At 38.7% G+C, this 19,469-nt stretch overlaps 3 protein-coding genes and 1 long non-coding RNA gene across 8 annotated transcripts in view; 2 read left to right on the top strand and 2 right to left on the bottom strand.

Annotated features, from left to right (window-relative positions):
* Positions 1-85: 85 nt before the first annotated feature.
* On the bottom strand, positions 86-8,895 carry tmem268 (transmembrane protein 268). Its single transcript, XM_032535725.1, has 9 exons — positions 8,652-8,895; positions 6,456-6,594; positions 5,181-5,275; positions 4,970-5,077; positions 4,329-4,481; positions 3,669-3,779; positions 2,684-2,773; positions 2,233-2,454; positions 86-1,879 (listed from the first exon to the last, which is right to left on the bottom strand). The coding sequence occupies exons 1-9, from the start codon at positions 8,655-8,657 to the stop codon at positions 1,712-1,714; spliced, it is 1,092 nt and encodes a 363-aa protein (XP_032391616.1). The 5' UTR covers positions 8,658-8,895; the 3' UTR covers positions 86-1,711.
* Positions 8,896-10,391: 1,496 nt separating this feature from the next.
* On the top strand, positions 10,392-16,823 carry neu1 (neuraminidase 1). The gene is made up of 7 exons (XM_032536085.1): positions 10,392-10,478; positions 11,144-11,333; positions 11,881-12,143; positions 13,419-13,601; positions 14,297-14,516; positions 15,691-15,927; positions 16,040-16,823. The coding sequence occupies exons 1-6, from the start codon at positions 10,392-10,394 to the stop codon at positions 15,909-15,911; spliced, it is 1,164 nt and encodes a 387-aa protein (XP_032391976.1). The 3' UTR covers positions 15,912-15,927; positions 16,040-16,823.
* A 1,144-nt stretch (positions 16,824-17,967) lies between these two features.
* Positions 17,968-19,469, top strand: part of prrc2a (proline-rich coiled-coil 2A) — a 19,746-nt gene continuing 18,244 nt past the window's right edge. For 3 of the 5 annotated variants that reach the window (XM_032536082.1, XM_032536083.1, XM_032536079.1), the window contains exon 1: positions 18,015-18,329. The gene's annotated coding sequence lies outside the window, so the exon portion shown is untranslated. Of the gene's footprint in view, positions 18,330-19,469 lie in introns of all 5 variants that reach the window. The other 2 variants (XM_032536080.1, XM_032536084.1) reach the window with 2 other exon arrangements.
* The window catches only part of LOC116702027 (uncharacterized), a 20,252-nt gene continuing 19,542 nt past the window's right edge, over positions 18,760-19,469 (bottom strand). The window contains exon 3 of the long non-coding RNA XR_004335044.1: positions 18,760-18,779. This is a non-coding gene — a long non-coding RNA (uncharacterized LOC116702027). The remainder of the gene's footprint in view (positions 18,780-19,469) is intronic.

The raw sequence follows: 19,469 nt of genomic DNA, 5'->3' as shown, positions 1-19,469 counted from the left end.
GGCTGAACAAACAAAGAAAAGAGCGATGACCACAGATGATGAAACTGTGCACAGTGAAAGTATCTAGGTCCACCATCAGGTCAAAGGTTCATGACCAAATACCTGCAAAAGTGATGGGATCACTGCAGCCTCAGTTGTACCTTGTATTAAGTGGTTGTGTAAGATTGCTACAACACGCAGGTGTATTATAAGAACTTGCCTAATACATCCATGGGGACAACATTTTCAATCAGACCATAATAGCTTAGCATGTCTGTTCCATGTCTTATGTCTTAACATCTCTTATTTTTCTGTCTTCCCCTATTTTTGCTGCTGTTTCATCATGAATACGATTTAAAATCCTTTTTGCCTGCTATGACTTTTTTCTTTTATAAATTATAAATCATATCTGTGAAAAAGGTGAAGTATGGGGCCAAACAATCCATCCAATGGAAAAGAGGTTTGAGGGAGAAACTAAAGGTGGGAGCTAAGCCAGCCTGTGTGTGAAGGATCACAGATGGCCATTTAGCCTCCCGAGGACAGCCAGCGTCTCTAAGATCGTTTAACTTGGCCTCACGCTGCACGCCTCTCTCTTCCATCACACAATCCCAGCTTGCCCCAGGTCAGCAACACTGGCTGTCTCGCTGTGTGTTTGTGCCATCCTACGGCTCTCTCGCTGGGCTGTCATCTCAGTCACAGTACCAGGACTGATGGGTAATCGCTGATGAGAAACCCAGTATCCTACACACAAATATGCATAGATATATAATCCGCCTACACCCACAAAACCAAAGGGTTGAGAACACAAGAACAAAGACACTCTGGTTCCGCTTCTGTTGCTGACATTTGAGGTAATATATCCAAGAAACTAAATCCAACGATTCATGTTAAGCATCCATATAAAGCTGCATCAAGGGGATTTAAAAGGGTGGGGATCTTTCTTTCCCTTCATGCTTGTATTTTCTTTGTCTACACATCAATTGTCTGTCCTCCAAGCAGTGGTGAAAGATGTATTACTTAAGTAAAAGTACCAAAACAACAATATAAAAAAAAAAACTTGACACTGAAAAATAATGGAAACCACTACTTATACAATGGCTGTTGTTGGTTTTTCATGTAAAATCTTAATCTGAAAAGTAACTTGTAACACAGGTAAATGCAGTGGAGTAAAAAGTACAATTTTACCAACTGAAATCTAGTGGAATTGAAGTATAAATTAGCATAAAATGTAAATCCTTATGTAAAGTACCTTGAAAAGTATAGAACTTCAGAATATGTACTCTGTGGGTACTTTCTGGTTACTTTCCACCGGTGCCTTCAGTTCAACCACAAGAACAAATGCTGTAGAATCTACTACAAATCAAATCACAAGAATATATATCTCTATTTGTGCAAATAATGAAAACAGCAGGGCTAAGGCTGTGATTGTCATGTGTGCACGAGTGCAAATATTGGTTTACAGTAGCTGGATCAGACAGCGTTTTGCACAGGGAAGAAATTGTTGGTGCCAAACGGGGGTGGGACGGGGGGGACGTAAAGACAACAGCGGAGGTACAGGAGGCTGCAAACTGGAGACTTAAAAACAGAGAAATTAAGAGTGTGAAGCTCTGAAAAGATCCTTCATTTGATCTAAACAATATAATCCATGTTTTCTGCAATGGAAGTGCTCCCACATGTCACTTTGTATGTTCAAGAGCATGGGTGCAAAGCAAAAGTCTTGACACTGGTTCTGTTACTGAAGGATCTTCTTTTTGATGTACTGGCAGAGGCAGAGAGGGGCGCTAGTGCAGTGATTCCTCTGGGGACGTAGGCGGTGGTCTGACGGTCCTGACAGCCTCTTGGACACCAGCAGCTTCACATAAGCTGCACTGTAGGTCATCAGAAGCTGGTAGGCTGCAGCCTGCAAAAAGTACAATACTACTAATTCATTGTAGTTTTCTCTATGCCAATGGAGAAAGTAAAAGTAAGATTGGTGGTGGTACTGAAACTATAATTAAACATGTTCAAAAGAGCAACATTCAGGTCTCACACAAAGAGGAACAAAAAAATCAAAACTCCACGTTCTCCTGCTCTAAAAAACAAAAAAACAAAAAAACTCCTTAAAAACATTATTTGATCTAGTTTACATGCACTGCAATTTCTTTTACATACTGTATATTGCACGTATCTATAATAAAACAATGCTGCTGATTTCTAGAAATATAAATTCCATCAGTGTGGGAGCAAAGATTTTGCAGCATCATGTCTCTTTACCTGAGCAGGTAACGATGCATCGGGGATGAGGCTGTAGTTAGTGGTGACTTTGATGCCCTCCTGTCGGCTGGATGAGGTACCGCAGCCGGTGTCCTCGTGTCTCAGCAGAGGCCTCTGCTCATTGGAGTCCTGCTGCTCCACATCTGAACCTTCGACCTCAGGGACAACAGCCGTGTCCACAGTCACAAGAACGAGATGCGACATTTTCCGCTTCAGCTTTTTCTGATGAAAGTGTGAAATTGATCATTTTGATAGCTATGAAATGTGCTACTACACTTCAAAAGACTGAACTTCTGTTTACCAGGAGAAAATATAGAAATAAATATCCTTTCAACAGCAGCTAGAATTATGTTTCTATTGATTTTGAGGGAGGACTAACATGGAATGTCAAGCAAAATCAATGAAGCAGCAGGAGAACAAACAGAGGGACAGATGTACTCAACTCACTCACCTGGGTGTCATTCACCACAAAGCTGCCCTCCTCTAAAGTTTCAGTCAGTGTCCTCAGACAGTGGGACATGTCCCAATACACAAAGTACAGCTGCAGAGAAGAAGAATGCAACAGCATCAGTGGCTGCTGAAGCAAAAATACTTAATTTGTGGTTCATTACTGGTGTACTAGCCTGGTTCCAGACCACTAAATCACCACTCACATCTCAAATTTTGGCGAGTTCTAACATTTTTATTGATCAAATGAAGCCTTTTACTCCCGCATGATTAGTGGAGATGCACTTCAGAACAAGCCATTTATGGTATTAACATTTAGTTTAAGCATTTGTGGAATTTTATTTTATTACTAACCTCCATATTTTCCATTTTTAATTAATCTGTTTTTATATTAGATATACAACATACTATACTACTTGTTTGTCATATTGCAAGTCTTACTCCACAGCGCTGTGGAGATAGGTCTGGCAATGCAAGACAATATTGCAAGTAAACTATACCTATTCATTAAAACTTAATTTACATTCTAGTGGAGATCCTAAAGTTTCAAAAGATACCAAATATGGCAGAAAACATGTGAGGAAAATGACTATAACGTAAAGCACAAAACATGTAGTCATTTTGATGTATGATGCAGCCATAAAAGATGGCACATTGGATATCAATAAATTACTACTTTCTAATCATCTTGTGTATTTGACCACATGGTTTTGTTGGATAATTACGCTGTCTTCTTGTTGTATTAATCTCTACGTCTTAAATTCTCCTCATCATCTTGTTATTACATCTTTGTGCTGTTCTTCCTGGCATGTTGTTGTGTTGTTTGAAATATGAAACTAAGAAACGGGACAACCACAGGACAGCTGTATTTCAGCCTAAATAATTTCTAACAACAATAGACATGGACACATGTATAAAGACGTTTGCACATTTCTAGCCCTTATGGGACATGACAGTCTTACAATTTCAGTTGATTTTATAAGAACAACCTTCATATTTCCAGTGCAGGACTGTACCCAGTCGGCCACGGCCACCAGCAGCTTGTGTTTCACCATCCTCTCATTCACCTGGATTAACCGAACATCTAAGTTCATGTTGATCTGACACAGAAACAGACAGTGAAACATGTTTGAGAATCAAGTTTGTAATTCATTTAAAGGATTTTAAAGGTTTAAAGAAATCTTCTTTAGATATGAATGTGTCAGTATTACTGTATCAACAATGTTTCAATTCCGGGATTGTTCAGGTGCCGCCAGTAATCCGGAACTCCGGTCGATTTATGAGGACTGTGGTTAACTACTCCTCATATCTCTGCAAGGTAAATTGAGACAGCTAGCCAGACTATTTGTCCAAACTGAGTTCTCTGTTGCACCTAAAACAACTTTTGAACATACGCATGTTGTACCAAAAGAAGTTCTTTCCCGTGGCTATTTTGCAGCGGCACCGTCACTCCGTCCAGCGCTTAGGACGAGCCAAGACAATGTGATTGGTTTAAAGAAATGCCAATAAACCAGAGCACGTTTTTCTCCCATCCAAGAATCCTGTGTGAACTAGCCAGACCCTCCTCCGCATCGCTGTGTAGAAAGGTCTGGCAGTGCAAGACTAGTATTACTGTTGACTAATTTTATGATAACAGACCCCCTCCTTACCTCCTTGTTAGTGTAGTTGAAAATGAAAATGATGGCAGTGGTGAGGAAGATGGAGACCAGGCTGACAGAGAGGCAGAGAACCCAGTAGTCAGTGACAGTGATAAAAAGGTGGAGGGTGGAGAACGTGCCGCACCACACCACCACATACAGCACCTGTTGGAGGGAGAGGAGAGGTTAATGTTAAAGGAAATATTAATTAGGATATTCTCAGTGACAGGGGTATACAGCTTTTAAAAAAAACATTTCGGGAAATGTGGTTATTTGCCTTCTTGCAGAAAGTTAAATGAGAAGTTAAGAATATAAATCTCATGGCTGTCCATTACAGTTAATTGGAGCAGGTGGCAGTTAGTTTAGCTAAGCATAAAGACTGAAAGCTAGCCTGGCTCTGTCTAAATTCCCAAATATGCCTACCAGCACCTCTTAAGCTCACTGATTAACATATGTTACATCTTGTTTGTCTCGGTTCATCAATAAATAGTTTAAGCATTTAATTCTACGTAAAATGTTTACATTTTTGTTTGTGTATGGACTAAACAAACAAACAAGAATTAATGAGCTTCAGTGGTGCTGGTAGGAAGATTTTTAACCTTTGGACGGAGCTAGGCTAGCTGTTTTCCCTCTCAGAAAGCTGGAGGACATACCGGTGCCATTATAAAATGGAAGAGAGCCGAATTAAAAACCATGTATCTCCTGACTGAGGGAAGGTCCAAAGCTGTCTTCAGTGGAGCCTCCATGTCTCTGACTGGAATCTAAAAAATTAAACAATGTAACAACCTGGATTAAACACAGATTGGATGAAAGATATATAAATTTTCCAGTGCCACAGTAGGTCATGTATGTGCGTGTGCTGACCTGAAAGCCATCATTCTCGAGTTTGGCACGACACAGAGACAGATCAAAGCTTGGGTTTAGCATCGAACAGCTTGGCATCGCCACAACACATTGACCTGAAAGTGAGTGAGAGAGAGAGAGAGAGAGAGAGAGAGAGGGCAAGAGAGAGAGAGAGAAAGAGAGGGCCATGACAGGATCATCATTATCACATGAATGCTGAAAATAGAAGAGTGCTAATAACCTGAACTGAAACACTTGTCTGAACATGTCCAAGGACACAGAAACACAAAACACACAAAACAATACATAGGCTATACAGTCAAATATAAATTATCCCTCAAATCTCAATGACCTAAGGTGGGCCAGTCCCTACAAACTCATGCTGTAACACCCAAATATTGTTCAAACCTATACAGAACATTACTTTAACAGGTTTCCATATATAACAAGTCTATTAAGCTCTACGTTGAGTCAATAAAATATTTCTCACTTACACTTTTCCATGTCTGTTTACTGGCATCTGAGGCATGTGAGTGTTATGTTATGGTGACTACACGGTGATAAAGCTTGTCTAATGGTGTAGAAGTACTTGCACAGTACACATAGTAGGGCTGGTCACAAGGTAATTCAAAATAAAATAACTCATCTTTTTATACTTAAGTGACAGGAACTATAAAAAAATCTGAAACAAGCACTATAGGGGGAAAGTTTATGAGGCAACATGGCTGAAACACTTTAGTTTGACTGGTGCACATTTAATACTTAACGTAATCTGTTTCAGGAGTTGTTCAAGGTGTCAGTGAAACTCAGAAAGATGCAATGAATAAGTAATCTAATCTCTGTTTATGACTATTTGGACAAAGGTTAGATACATTTTATGATTTGTTGGCCTTTTAGTAAATATCAGATATAGCTTGTTGATGCTGTCTACTGACAATATGTGTCAAAAACTTCACAAAAGTTTGTCCCCTGCAATTCTGATATACATATTATGAGATTCTATCTGTGCAAAACATCCACGTTAATTGTAGACTGGCGCATGTTTTGCAAAAAACAACAGACATGTGAAACGTCAAACACCAGTAAAATGTAACACAGTGCATCATTAACATTAAAACAAGAGTACTTCTGCTGTACTATAAAATGTATTTTTTTAAATAAAAAAACAGCTTACAACAACACCATTCTTTACACAAATGAAACCCCATGTAGATATCAGTACCTTTATATGCAAGAGTTTTTTTGCTGTAGGCTACAATTCACCAAATAAAAACAAATGAACAGGCAGCTGATTACCATTTGACCAGGTGGGTCTGTTGTTGCTGGCCTGCTGTGGCTGAGCTTTGGTTTGTTTGATCTGCACATCTACCTCACTCTCCTCCATCACATGACAAACTCTGTTCTTGTCCTCCATCATCTCAGAGGTAACCACTTCCTAAATAAAAAGTAGGTGAAAACAAATTAATAAGAGGAAGAAGCTGCTGTTTTATCAAGAACAGAATTATGAAAGGTCATTTAACAATTTCCTGCAAAGAATTTCTGAAAAACAGAATTCAAAGGGAAAAAAGGTCCTGAAACAAACATCCCTGAATCTTTTATTTCAAGTCAGAACAAAAGAGGATCCAGTGGTTTCATGTGACAGCAGACATGCATGGTTAGCAATTACATAAAGTCACAAAAGAAAGGACTGCGACAGAGATCATGGTTGAAGGCCCATAGGTGCCAGCAATCTAAAATAACATGAAATCAGTGTTATGAAATCCCCCGTCCCCAGTTGAAAAGTTAGCGTTAGCTAAAGGTAAAGGATAAGCAGTAGAAGAGTTAGCATTGGCTAGGGGAATTGGATAAAGAGTTGACTTAGCTAAAAGTAACAGATAAACAGTTGATAAAGTTAGCTAAAAGCAGTGGATAAACAGGAACGGATGAACTGTTGAAAACGTTAGCTTAAAGTAGAGTTTAAACAAGCAAAATAGTTAGCTAAAAGTAATGGATATACAGTTGAAACAGTAGCTAAGCTAAAAGTAGTAGATAAACAGTTGCAAAAGTTAGCTAGCTAAAAGTAACGGATGAACAGTTAAAATGGTTTACTTAGCTAGCTAAAAGTAACAGATAAATAATTAAAAGAGTTAGTGTTAGCAGAAAGTAAAGGATAAATGCTTAAAACTCCCAGCTTAATGTCACTCCTTGATGTAACTGTTGTGAGTTGAACTTGACCAAAGCAGCCTAAACATTGATGTTCTTTGGTACTTTTATATAGATAAAAAAGTGTTAAATAATTTGTAATAACTTAAATACTTTATTCATAAGGAGAAGGAAGATGGGTGGACTACTTGATGACAGGTTGGGAACTACACTGTCCTAACTGATAGGTTAAACATGGCACACTTGAAGAAAAGGAGTGGTCCCTCTTGATGAGTGTAATCTTTTTTTCAAAAGCCTTTTAGATTAACCACAGCTTTTATCTGACAAACATATGTTTACAATTTATTTAAAGAGAGACAGAACATCTCAAAACCTGCAGGAAACCAGATAACTTCTGCTTTCAGGGCTGATGGCCTTTACTGCAGTGGCATTGCCATGGTGTTATCTGCTCTTATCTGGTATTTAAGTGAGTTTGCATTTTCATGAGTCATTAGAGTTGCCGACAGCTGTATTGCCTTAAAGTGGCCAGAATGTCTTGTTTTGTCATTACATAGCTCAGTCTGTTCATAGAGGATAAGACGTATCTTTAGTTGTGATCTGGATATCCATGTAGCACTTTTTTTTGATAAAAACTAAACCAACTCTCTCTTTGTCTCTTTCCTTCTTGTACTCTTGCCTGCATGCCTGTGACGGAGCCACATTTTTGCACTTAAGTGTGAAAACTCAATGCTGCAGTTCTGATGCAGTCTAACCTCTTTCTCAGTCCTCTCTTCAAACACTGACCTCCATGCCTTGATCTACACTCTCATTTTTACTTCCTTGCATGTAAATAAAGTCACACAGACTCTGGGCCAATTTGTTAGTGCCTGCTTACACTGCACCTGCTCAAAAAGAGAAAAGTAAACAAATACTAGTCTGTTGTTCACACAACTCACAATCTCATATCTTAAAATTGCCTGTTGTTGGTTTTCACACCCATGTGTGTTGTGTTACATACTGCTGGACCTCATAACTTTTGTACTTGTGTCTATTTAAGGAGCAAGTCCTGCAGAAACATAATTCCTGAAATCTTTTTTTCCTAAATTAAACTGAAATTTGCATATTGAGCTGTCGTACATACAATAATTAATCTCCAAAAACTTTAAATCTGTATGTAAGTAAACCTTCTTAATGGATGTAAGGGTATGAAAAAGGGACATTTCTTTGTGCACAAATGTTCATTTAAAAGGTTTGTGTTTTCTGTGGCTACCCAACCTATTTAGTTTGAGTAGCCTAGGCTAGCTCACCTCTGAAGTCAAAACTAGAACAAAACTAGAATGTCCATATTTCACATGATCAAACATGTCTTACCTGCATTTTAGATATAACACCATCATGTCAACAAAACTGTGATTATATTCCCTTGTCGGCCAGATATTTATTAGATCCCTTGAAGGCACCAATATTCTGCACCTATTATACAGTCTATGGTCTGCGCAAAGAGATTGTGGCGTATGTCACTTTGACACTCAGCTGTGTCTCAGTAGAGTTTCTTTCTGACTTCCCTCTCTCTCTCTGTCTCTCTCTCTCTTTACGTGTGACTCAGATCAGCTCGGCCTCATGACTACAGGAATGTGGTTTGTGGTTCCCAGCTCAACACAGTTACCCCTAGTAGGAGGAGGGTGAACATTTTTATATGTAGAGGGTAATTAAAAGAGTTTCCATTTAGTTTTCAGTTTGGCATCATGTGATGGACCAATGGAGGTCATACATGCAAGGGATAAAAATCCATACATGTTTCCCTTACTGCAATTGTGAAGACATTGGATAGATGTCTACAATTACAATATATTAATCTACTTTTGGTTATATGAGTCTTTCTTGTTTGCTTTTTGCTGCAAATTGCTGCAAAAAAGAAAAACTTACGCAAATTGATTTGAAGTGTAACTTTAACCATGGTGTTATTTTACAACCAAAGTGACTCACTACATGGTTAGGCTCCTGAAAACGACACAGTAGTGCTGTTTATTGTCCACAGGACTTTAAACTGTAACACTGAGTGGCTGGGGTGTTGTTTTAGAAAACTTCTGCCCCTGTCTGGATAAAATGTGTAAGTGTATTATTATGGTAATAAAAGAACATTCAAATTAAATGCATAAATCAATTGAAATTAATAACACATGGTCTATTTTTAAATCTGATAGCAGTTATCCATGCCTACTGCAAAAAGTTAACACAAAACACCAAAACTGATCTTCCAACTTAGCAAAGAGAAATGTAATAGACATTACATAAGTGGTTCATAGATTTAAAATTGTATTGCAAGGTTTTTTTTTTTAATTGGTTTGTATTGAAATATAACAACAAACATTTAAACATCATCCGCAGCTTTATATGGTACATTATTGTACATACAAGCGTGACTCCAAAATGTAATGAACGCCAATATAACTATTTATAACTAACTAAAAACAAATCATAAAATGCTTTATAAATCGTATTCAGTACACTGAATAAATTACAATTGCGCAAAAGACAAATCAAACTCTTCCTTTACAAATGCTACATAAATAAGTAGCCTACATTTTTATATGTGTCATGACAAACGTGTATAGAACAGTGTAAATGACAATTATACTTACATTTAAAATAAATGATATAAAGGACAAGAACAGTAAAAGAGAAAAAAAATAGAATATATATTGCAATACATAAATAAACATATAAATGCAATAACGTTAAATAAAGACGAAATGTAATTGTATCACTTGATTGTGTCTATATGATTTATTATTTAACTATCGAATATTTTTAAATACCGTGTATTTTTTAAACAATTCTTCAATATTGTTAAACTTCCTCTTTTATTTTGGTGCGTGACGATATCATGTGATCACCCACTTTGGTCACATGACTTACTAGCTCGATGCTAGAGTTTTGTGGATGAGGTCGAACCGTAGATAGCACAAGAAAGGCTCGAACAGAGCATGTCCGCTTTTTATCTCTCTGCCCTGTTTTTATTATTTTTTAATTTTTTTAAACTCGTCATCTGTAATTTATTGACATTTATCTGTCGGAATAAAGAAGAAGGTTTCAGGATTTCAGTCTAACATGAAGACAGGAAGTCGACTCGCTGCACAGTCCTTACTCCTCTCCGCTGTGTTGTCTCTCTGTGTTTGTACCTTAAGCCCTGAACAGGTACAGTAAACTTAATATCTCTGAAAATACGTGACAACATAATGTAATAGCCATGCTGCAGTACATATGTTCCGTTCCGTGCTATTCAACGAAGCTCCGTTCTATTCATTCTTGAAGGAGGTACAGCTGTGTAAGCAAGCATACTCACTAAAAGGAACTAATAAGTAAACTGATCGAAGGGCAGCTCCTGGAGGATAGACCGAAGGGTAGGGAGCCACTGACTCAGATAACTGCTGGGTTGGTTTTTGTTGTTGTTTCTTTACAAATCGTGACGTGAGACAGGCTTTTTAATGTAATGAAGTGTGTGTGTTTTGATGTGTGCTGTGCCTTGCATTTCTGTTGCTCTCAACAGAGTGAATGGCATGGTAATAACTGACAGGTGTTTTTTTCTCTCAGGCTGATGATTGCAGATGTGTTCTTATTTAATGTGTTTTGTTGTGATGTATGGTCTTGATGCAGCGAAATCCCTTTCTGCGAGACTATTTTCTTTCATAAATAGTGAAAGTGAAGTGGAATTTGGGATCATCACCTGCTTGTCACCTGATACCTGTTGCATCCTGCACATATTCTAACTGCTTTTTTCCCCCAGCAGATATTTGATCTCTCTTCCTTTCCCTTAGTCAGCCTCTCTTCATTGTCCTGTCTTGTCTTTCTTTGATGTCCAGATTGACCCTCTGCTGTATGAAGAGCAGCTGCTGTGGGTGAGCGGAGCCCAGGGACAGGTGAGCACCTTTAGGATCCCACTGCTCACCTTCACCTCCAAAGGAAGCTTGCTGGCCTTCTCAGAGGCCAGGAAGTCGACGGCCAGTGACGAGGGAGCAAAGTTCCTTGCAATGCGGCGTTCCACAGACAAAGGCAAGAAGTGACCAGAAGTCATGTAATCAGAAACAGTCAACACACACACACACACACACACACACACACACACACACACACACAAAGAGTCAAACAGGGGAAGAAAAGTCAGTCACAACTTTAAGTTAATGAATACACTGAATTTTTGTTTTATTATAACATTAAATAAGTTGGTTATTATCAAATGTATCACAAAAAAGACAAACACAAAAGTATAGAAAGAAAAATAAATCTAATCACAATCCTTGCGCCCAACACCTGTACACATTTCAATCTCTGCATTTTGTGACACTTAAAATAGCACAGTTGTTTGAAGAGAGAACTATTACTCTCTGAATAGATACACATTGATTGCTGTAAAGAAATGGGTTGAAGCAGCAATCATAACGCAGACAGAACAGAATCTGAGGTTAAAAACTGATGTTGTGACTTGTGGTCTATGAGTGGTAAGTTGAGGAACCAAAATACCTTTAGAAAGGGTTTTTTTGTTTGTTTGTTTGTTTATAATAAGTAGTACAATTACTGAATTCCTCTTCTGTCCCTCCAGGAGCCACCTGGTCCCCGACCACCTTTATAGTCGACGATGGAACGAAGCCGGATGGCCTCAACCTGGGCTCGGTAGTGGTGGACGAGGAAGTGGGCTCGGTGATTCTGGTCTACTCACTCTGCTTCCACCTCTACCAGTGCCACCCGTCCAGCACCATGATGGTAGAGAGCATGGACGACGGGCTCAGCTGGAGCCCGCCCAGAAACCTCTCGGTCCAGCTCGGAGTGAAAAACTTTGCTCCTGGGCCAGGCTTCGGCATCCAGGTCAGAGAACAAAACAACATGATGTATGAATCTGTGGCTGAGCTGCTTTCTAGCTGTAAATTGAGATCAAATTCAAGCGAAATTACCTCCTTGCTGCTTTCATGTCACATTGGTTTTACTGTGATCATGAGCTACTGACAGGTCTTTACGTCATGTACTAGGGATGATTATAGGTGTTAAAGTGAGTTGTTAAAGGTCCCATGACATGGTGCTCTTTGGATGCTTTTATATAGACCTAATGAAGTTATAAGGGCAAGATTCCAGATCGACCCATCTAAGCTTTCATTTTCTCAAAGGCAGAGCAGGATATGCAGGGCTTGGTTTGCACCTATCACCATTTCTAGCCACTGGGGGAGCATAGGCAGGCTGGGGGAACACATATTAATGTTAAATAAACCTCACAAAGTGAACTTTTCATGCCATGGGACCTTTTTAAAGGCACAGAAACTTGATCCACTCTTGGTAGGGATATTATGATCATCTGTTGTTGCAGTGGTTACTCACAACTAAGTGATGAATGAAAAGAAGTGTATCTTGAACTACGTAATTCTGTCATAATTAAGGAGTCAAAACTGTCTTAGTTCTAGTATTAAACTCACCACACTTTTTTTCTGTAAAGGTCTGAAGTAACTTAATCACAGTGGGAAACTCTGCTTATTGCTGTGGTTATTGTGCTTTTAATGACAGTAAGCAGCATTTATCAGCTATTAAAGTAGAAGTAGCAGTTTTTTGAGGCAGATGGAGTATATTGTTGGCACAATTTGTCAAAACAAAATATGCCAATCTCAAACTGTATCCAAAAGAGGAACAGCAGTCCCAAGTTGAAACTAACCAACAGGAACACGATGGAAACTGATATACTGGAAGTAGAGGATACTTTGTTATTTCTGTCAGTCTGAATATATTATAATATTTCATTATATTATAAACTATATAATATTTCTATATTAACAAAGACAAACACATAGTATCATTACTTAATCATGTTGTATATTATTCTGGTATACCCTCCATGCTGTACTATGCTGACAGTGTCAATCTTGCCTTAAAATGCTCTAGTTTCTATTTTTATTTTATATACTTCTAATTATTTATTTTGTACTTTCTCTTTATTCTGTCATCGTATTGCTGCAACACCTGAATTTACCTTCTGGGAATCAATAAAGGCTTATCTCATTTTCAAAATCAGATGTTTGTGTTTTAGAATCATGGTTGCATCATTGTTTATTGAGTGCGTTGTTTATATTCAATATTTTTTGTGTCTTTGCACTACAGAAGCGCTACCACCCAGCTAAGGGGAGGTTGGTGGTGTGTGGTCATGGGACATTGGAGGGAGATGGAGTTTTCTGCATCCTGAGTGATGACCACGGACGTAACTGGTACAACGGCGCCGCGCTGAAAAGCATCCCTTACAACCAGAGGAAGCAACCACAGGACTTCAACCCTGACGAGTGCCAGGTACATTTGCTGCCATTTGTGAACTACGCCAGGATAGTCATATCTTTTTTGACAGCTCACTGTAGGGTTATTTAGCGGTGCTATGTGTGGCATTTTAATAAAAAGCAGGAGAAACCTTTTTTTTCTCCTTCATGAAGATGAAACTTTGTTACAGCAAAAAGTGCTCATTACTTCTTACAGTGCTCTTATCAATCCATTTTCCAGTGGCAAGCATTTGTAAATATAAAAAAAGGAATCATGTATGTGAAAAAGCCACTGTACGCTGCTCGTCCGGCACCGAACAGCAGACAGACAAAGTAAGCAACTAGTTAAAGAAAAGTTCAAGTAGTTAAAAGAGGAAATGGAGTTAGAGGAGAAATAAAAACATTACAAAGCTGCAAGACTGCAACACTTAAATTTGACAAATATATGACTCCTAATGAATGCTAAAGTGTTGCATTGTGTCTGGTGGATGTGTGACAACTCTTAATAGGGCAGATTCTCTGTCTGCTTGTTGTGGTGTTCTTCTGCCCTCTAGGGGCCAAAAGAAATGCAGCTGTAAAATGTATATTGAAAAAAAACAAAAAAACTGACAGTTATCTTAACCATTGTTTGATGCCTTAACGGCAATGATACCAAGGTGTCATAATTAATCAAATAATAGCTTGAGAGAGCATTCAATATTGTCAAGCTAAAGCTTTTCTGCTCCTCTGCAGCCAGTTGAGATGATGGACGGCAGCATCGTCGTCAACGTGCGGAACCAGAACAACTACCACTGTCGGTGTCGCATCGTGGTACGCAGCCGTGATGGTGGATTGTCCTTGCCCGTAGACGATCTGTTCTTTGACTACGAGCTGGTGGATCCTGCAGTAGCAGCTGGAGCTCTGCAGAAAGACGGAGTGCTATACTTCACCAACCCCTCGAATGAGCAACACAGTAAGAACCGCTCTATTCTTCCTTCCTGACTGGAAGTAAACATATCAATACTATTCTGTTTTTAAAAAATTATAATAATAATAATGTTCTAATGTATTATCAGCATCATGCACTAAAAGTATTTATTGGACAGAATGACCACTTCCTCAGAATGTATGATTAGCAAAGATGTTATATAATTGGTTAATGGGAATTTTATGTTTTTTAAATGCTGTTGGGTACTGTAATCCTTAACAACCCATCATATTTTGTAACCAAATCTTTTTTTCTAAAATGTGTTCATGTTATGCCTTTTTCCTTTTCCTTTGTTGTGTTTTATATAAATTTTTTGTTCCCAAAGTCCACCCAAAGGGACTTGCCATCTCCAACAGAAAAAAACTGTTGACAAACTGCTCCAAGCAGCTCTATTGTAGCCCAGCCTTTACTTCTGTGACAAACGTGCGTCACTTTATAACACATTATAATACTCGCCCCTCATACTCTGATTCTGACTGGCTAGTAGTCCTTACCTAGCTACTGCACATGTGCAACTCCCAACAGAGATGGTACAGAAGTGAGATGACTCACTCTGTAGCTAAAACAGCGAGCTCAACGCACAGGATGAAACGAGGAGCTGCAACAATGTGCAGTCCCACCAACATAATTTTTTGAAAATTAAACCACGTGAACCTATAATCTAATCAGGAGAGATTTTGTTGCATATACATATGCAAATGACATATGAAATATAAAGAGGCTTTGGAAATTATACTCCATTGTTATAAAATATTTTTTTAGAGGGGTAGAGAAACAAACCCCCCCCCCCCGATGGAGTCTAGATACTGGTGATGGTAGGGAAGGAGCCCAAAGATCGGACCGAAGAGTCGCCGGGAGCGGTCTGGGTGATGATGACTGGAGGTGGAAGGGGAGGAGGAGAGAGAGAAACAGATTTAAAGCAGGGATGTAATGCTGTGATTGGATCGTGAAGTTCATAGCTTATTCTTATTGGTTTACTGAAAAGTGAACACCGAAGTTGAAGTCTTCCTGAAAGAATTTACGCTTCATTCTGATAAAACCTCTAAATACAACTATGAACCTGAAAATAAGCATAATATGAGCACTTGATATAGAAAGTAACTTGTAACTTTTGTCATCGTCAGTACATCATACTAACTGGTTGCCTCGGCCCCCTTAGGAGTTAACCTGACTTTACGTTGGTCGCTGACTGATGGCAACTCTTGGGTGAAAGAAGCTGTGCAGATATGGGCCGGTCCAAGTGGCTACTCCAGCATCACATCACTGAACAGCGGTTCTCCAGAGGACCGGAAGTACATCTTTGTCATCTATGAGAAGGGCCACAAGGACTATGACGAGACAGTCTCGTTTGCCAAGATCCACCTGTTTGGTGGCCGGTAGAGCGTGCGAGAAGGAGGTAAGGGGACGAGCATCAAGTCATTAACATGAACAGGTACGATGCATGAAAACTGATTTCTATAGTGTTAGTTTGACCCCTGTTTTAATTTTAACTTGTGTTTGTCTCCCAGATTCAAATGTTTGGAGGGAAAGGGAAACAGGAAACTGTTGTATTCTCCCACAACTTTCTCAGGAAGAAAATAAAAGACTTTTTAAACTCTCTTTGTGAACTTGAAAATGGGAGGCTCAGCACCATGAATGTCCGGCAGTTTTCGGCTTGGGATGACCTAAAAATGTCCTCCTTATTTTATCTTCCTCTTCTCTTATTTCCCACACTTGATGAAGTCGCAAGTCTAATGTCCACTTTTATGTGTTTGGATATTTGATCAAGTCTTTGTTGTTGCTCAAAAAAATTGCACAGCCATAATATTTTGTGATTTTTTTCTTGTTCATAGACAAAAAAATATATGATCAAGCAAGGGACAGTTAAATGTTGAAAATTCTATTTCAAACCAAGTACAGTAGTTTTCAATGATACTGTCATGGAAATATCTGTTTTGAAGTTGAATACCTAATTTTTACATATATTTACACATTCTTCCATAAATTAGACGTGTGTGTGTGTGTGTATGGGTGTGGGTGTGAGAGAGAGAGAGAGAGAGAGATTGTGTGTTAGAGTGGTAAGTAAATAATGTAGCCAAAGTATCGTTTGCACGTGTGCAGAATGTATTCTGATATTTTGTAATCAGTCTGAACTCTTCTCTACTCAGATTTGGATATCAAATTTATGAATGCCCTGTATAACCAGCATTGTGCACAGGGTCACAGTACATTGTTTTCATGCAGGAAATCTAATCTAATTTGTACTATCTGTAAGATAAATAAATGATTTTTAACAATTGTGGGCACAGCCGAGCTGATTTGCTGTGTCATTCATGATTTAGTCAAAGAAATCTTAGAGTTGTCTTCCTTAGCAGCAACAAATGCCATACTTCCACAGATTTTCTCATCAAAGACCCTGCAAAATGGTCAGAAACAAATGCTACTTCCACACTCAGTGTTGGAAATAACATATTCAGAGTTTTTTTTTCATTTAATGTTGCACATGAATTTGGAACAGTAAACTGTCAGTTTCATCAGAACATGTTACTAGGTGTCCTAAATAACTTTTTAATGGACACCCTGCAGCCAATTAGAATTGGATACAGGATATAGAGATAGGCTATAGACTACCATTATATGTGACCTGAGATCACCTCTTTGTATCACATTAAAACTCTCTTTTTGTTTTGATACTGTTCTCTGCAGCCTTTGCATTTTTTTTCTTTGCTTGCCCAAATATAAAGTTGATGTTCGCAAAGCATCTTTCGTCTTTTATTCCTCGTAATGGGATTACGACAGTGGACATGAAGATAGCAGATACATTATAATTTTAAGTGAGAACAGTTTGCACATTTTTAATTTCATACTTAATCCATATGCTAATGAGAATTATTCTATTAACGTTTTTTTTCAAAGCGTTTAAAAAAAAAATAAAGGGTCACATTTTTTGTTTCTGTAGTGCAGAGGTTCTCAATCCTTTTTTGCCAAGGACCCCTTATATGTATGTCCCTTGGAATAAATTAATGTGGCCCATTGTTTTTTTTTAACACTTCTATAGTCTTAGTTATGTTATGTGATAGAACAGTATTTACTTTAATTTACTGACGTTATTACTTTACATATGTCATGGCTCTGACAAAGCTTTAATTTATAATTGCCAACACAGCCAATATGGCCCCAAATCACAGAGATCCGATTCACACGGGATTAATATTATCACACAATTTCTGTGTTTGGCGAAATATGACAAATTACAGACATGGCAAATTCGCAGCGGATTAAGATCAGACGACCTCCACAATTATTACAAATTACCAGGTCCCCAGGAATGCCTAATACTAGTCCCGTGCGAATAGGGGGGTTTGAAGCTTGTTGTAGAAAAAATGTTTTTAGATTATGATAATTTAAATGAATGAATCTGAAACTTTTCACGGACCCCTGGGGGCCCCCGGACCCCACTTTGAAAATCACTGTTGAGGTCCCAAACGGCTTCCATCTCACAAAATTACCCAGTAGCCGTTGACGGCTCTTTAGGTGACGGATCGAGTCCAGTATTACAATTTTCTTTACCCCTTTTCATTTATTTTTGGAATTAAAAGAAAAGGAGTACAAGTAAGCCGAACACCTTCTTTATATAACGTTACTACTCATAGCTAGTTGGTGCGATCTACGGCAAAGACCTAATGTGTTTGACTATGCAGGAGGATAACGTTGCTTAGCTACGCTAGCTGGGTCACTTGCTAGAAAGCTAAACGATAGCATACCGTTAGCTAACCTCATTCTGCGATACAACCTCGAGACAAGTCGGGACAAGACCAGGTCAGTGGCCGGAACATGTTGCATTTCGTATGCAAACACCGATTAGTTACATTATACTGATTATAAATGATGACCATTGTCGTTGGGCATCGAGTTAACTTACCCGAGAGGATGTTTTGTAAAGGGGCAGTCTTTAATTTTTTTTGGAAAGGCACCGTTGGTTGTTGACTTATAGCCTAGCTTGGCTAAGTGGTTAGCTAACGTTTGTCATATCAAATGGTAGAGAAATAGTTTTGTGAACAGCCATAACGGTACATACATACATTTTTCTGGTGAAACTGGCTACTAAGTTAGCTTGTTGTTTAAATATATCATTGTTTGCCACCGATCCTCTGTGCGTAGCTAACGGTTAATGTTAGCGGATACACGTTACTGTGCAGCTTTGAGCTAGCTAGCTAACACACTGTCAGCCTGCGATACACTGACGTTAGTTGAAACTGGTGTTTTTTTCTTTGGTTAATTTTTCAAAACAACTAACATGAATTTGCCTATATTGCAATTTTCTATTGTAATATTAGCTGTATGGTGGCAAATTGACTTCGTTTGAACCAAGTTATGCTACACAACCGGTTATATTAACGTAAATGTGCACCGGGCCTGTCCCCACCGCCATTTTGTTTTGTTCTCCCAATAAGATCTGTTTTTCTGCGTTGTCCTGTACCTTCTACAACACATAGAAAAGCTTAATAACATCGATGAAAACGTCCAGTCGTGATGTATGGTGTGTGTGATTCAAAACGTAGCGCCTCACAGAATTGAAGAGCAAGAAGCTACTGTTACCGCAAGGGATGCATTATGAAACATCAACGCAGTCCCCCTCCCAACGCCAACACTGAGGCCCTGCGTTAGCCAGCTAACGTTAGTTAGCACTGCAATAAAGATATGTATACGCGTCTGTAGCTTCAGCAATTTGTGGTTCATATATTTGATCCTAATTGCTACCAATTATTATCGTGTTTATCGGTTACTTTACAAGGTCCCTTTGTAGGATAACGTTACATTGCTGCAGTTATGGCTTGTGACTCTGATCTCTCTCCGCCTGCCTTGCGGTTGCTGCAGTTTCAGCTCCCTATTATCATCCGTTGGTTTTGTTGTTTTATTATTATTTAAAACAACAAAATACTTTGTCGGCACCTTAAC

The sequence above is a fragment of the Etheostoma spectabile genome, chromosome 14 (assembly GCF_008692095.1).
Source record: "Etheostoma spectabile isolate EspeVRDwgs_2016 chromosome 14, UIUC_Espe_1.0, whole genome shotgun sequence".
Taxonomy (NCBI): Eukaryota; Metazoa; Chordata; class Actinopteri; order Perciformes; family Percidae; genus Etheostoma; species Etheostoma spectabile.
The sequence above is the reverse complement of the archived record's forward strand: the minus strand, read 5'-3'. Positions and strand labels throughout refer to the sequence as shown.

What these genes read in the sequence shown, in the direction of transcription:
- neu1 (XM_032536085.1), top strand. Translation starts at nt 10,392, where the DNA reads ATGAAGACAGGAAGTCGACTCGCTGCACAGTCCTTACTCCTCTCCGCT. An exon ending in GTACCTTAAGCCCTGAACAG is followed by an intron (nt 10,479 to 11,143) that starts GTACAGTAAACT and finishes TTTGATGTCCAG; the next exon opens with ATTGACCCTCTGCTGTATGA. An exon ending in GGCCAGGCTTCGGCATCCAG is followed by an intron (nt 12,144 to 13,418) that starts GTCAGAGAACAA and finishes TTTGCACTACAG; the next exon opens with AAGCGCTACCACCCAGCTAA.
- tmem268 (XM_032535725.1), bottom strand. An exon ending in CAGACCCACCTGGTCAAATG is followed by an intron (nt 5,276 to 6,455) that starts GTAATCAGCTGC and finishes ACTCACTTTCAG; the next exon opens with GTCAATGTGTTGTGGCGATG. An exon ending in TCGAGAATGATGGCTTTCAG is followed by an intron (nt 5,078 to 5,180) that starts GTCAGCACACGC and finishes TTAATTTTTTAG; the next exon opens with ATTCCAGTCAGAGACATGGA.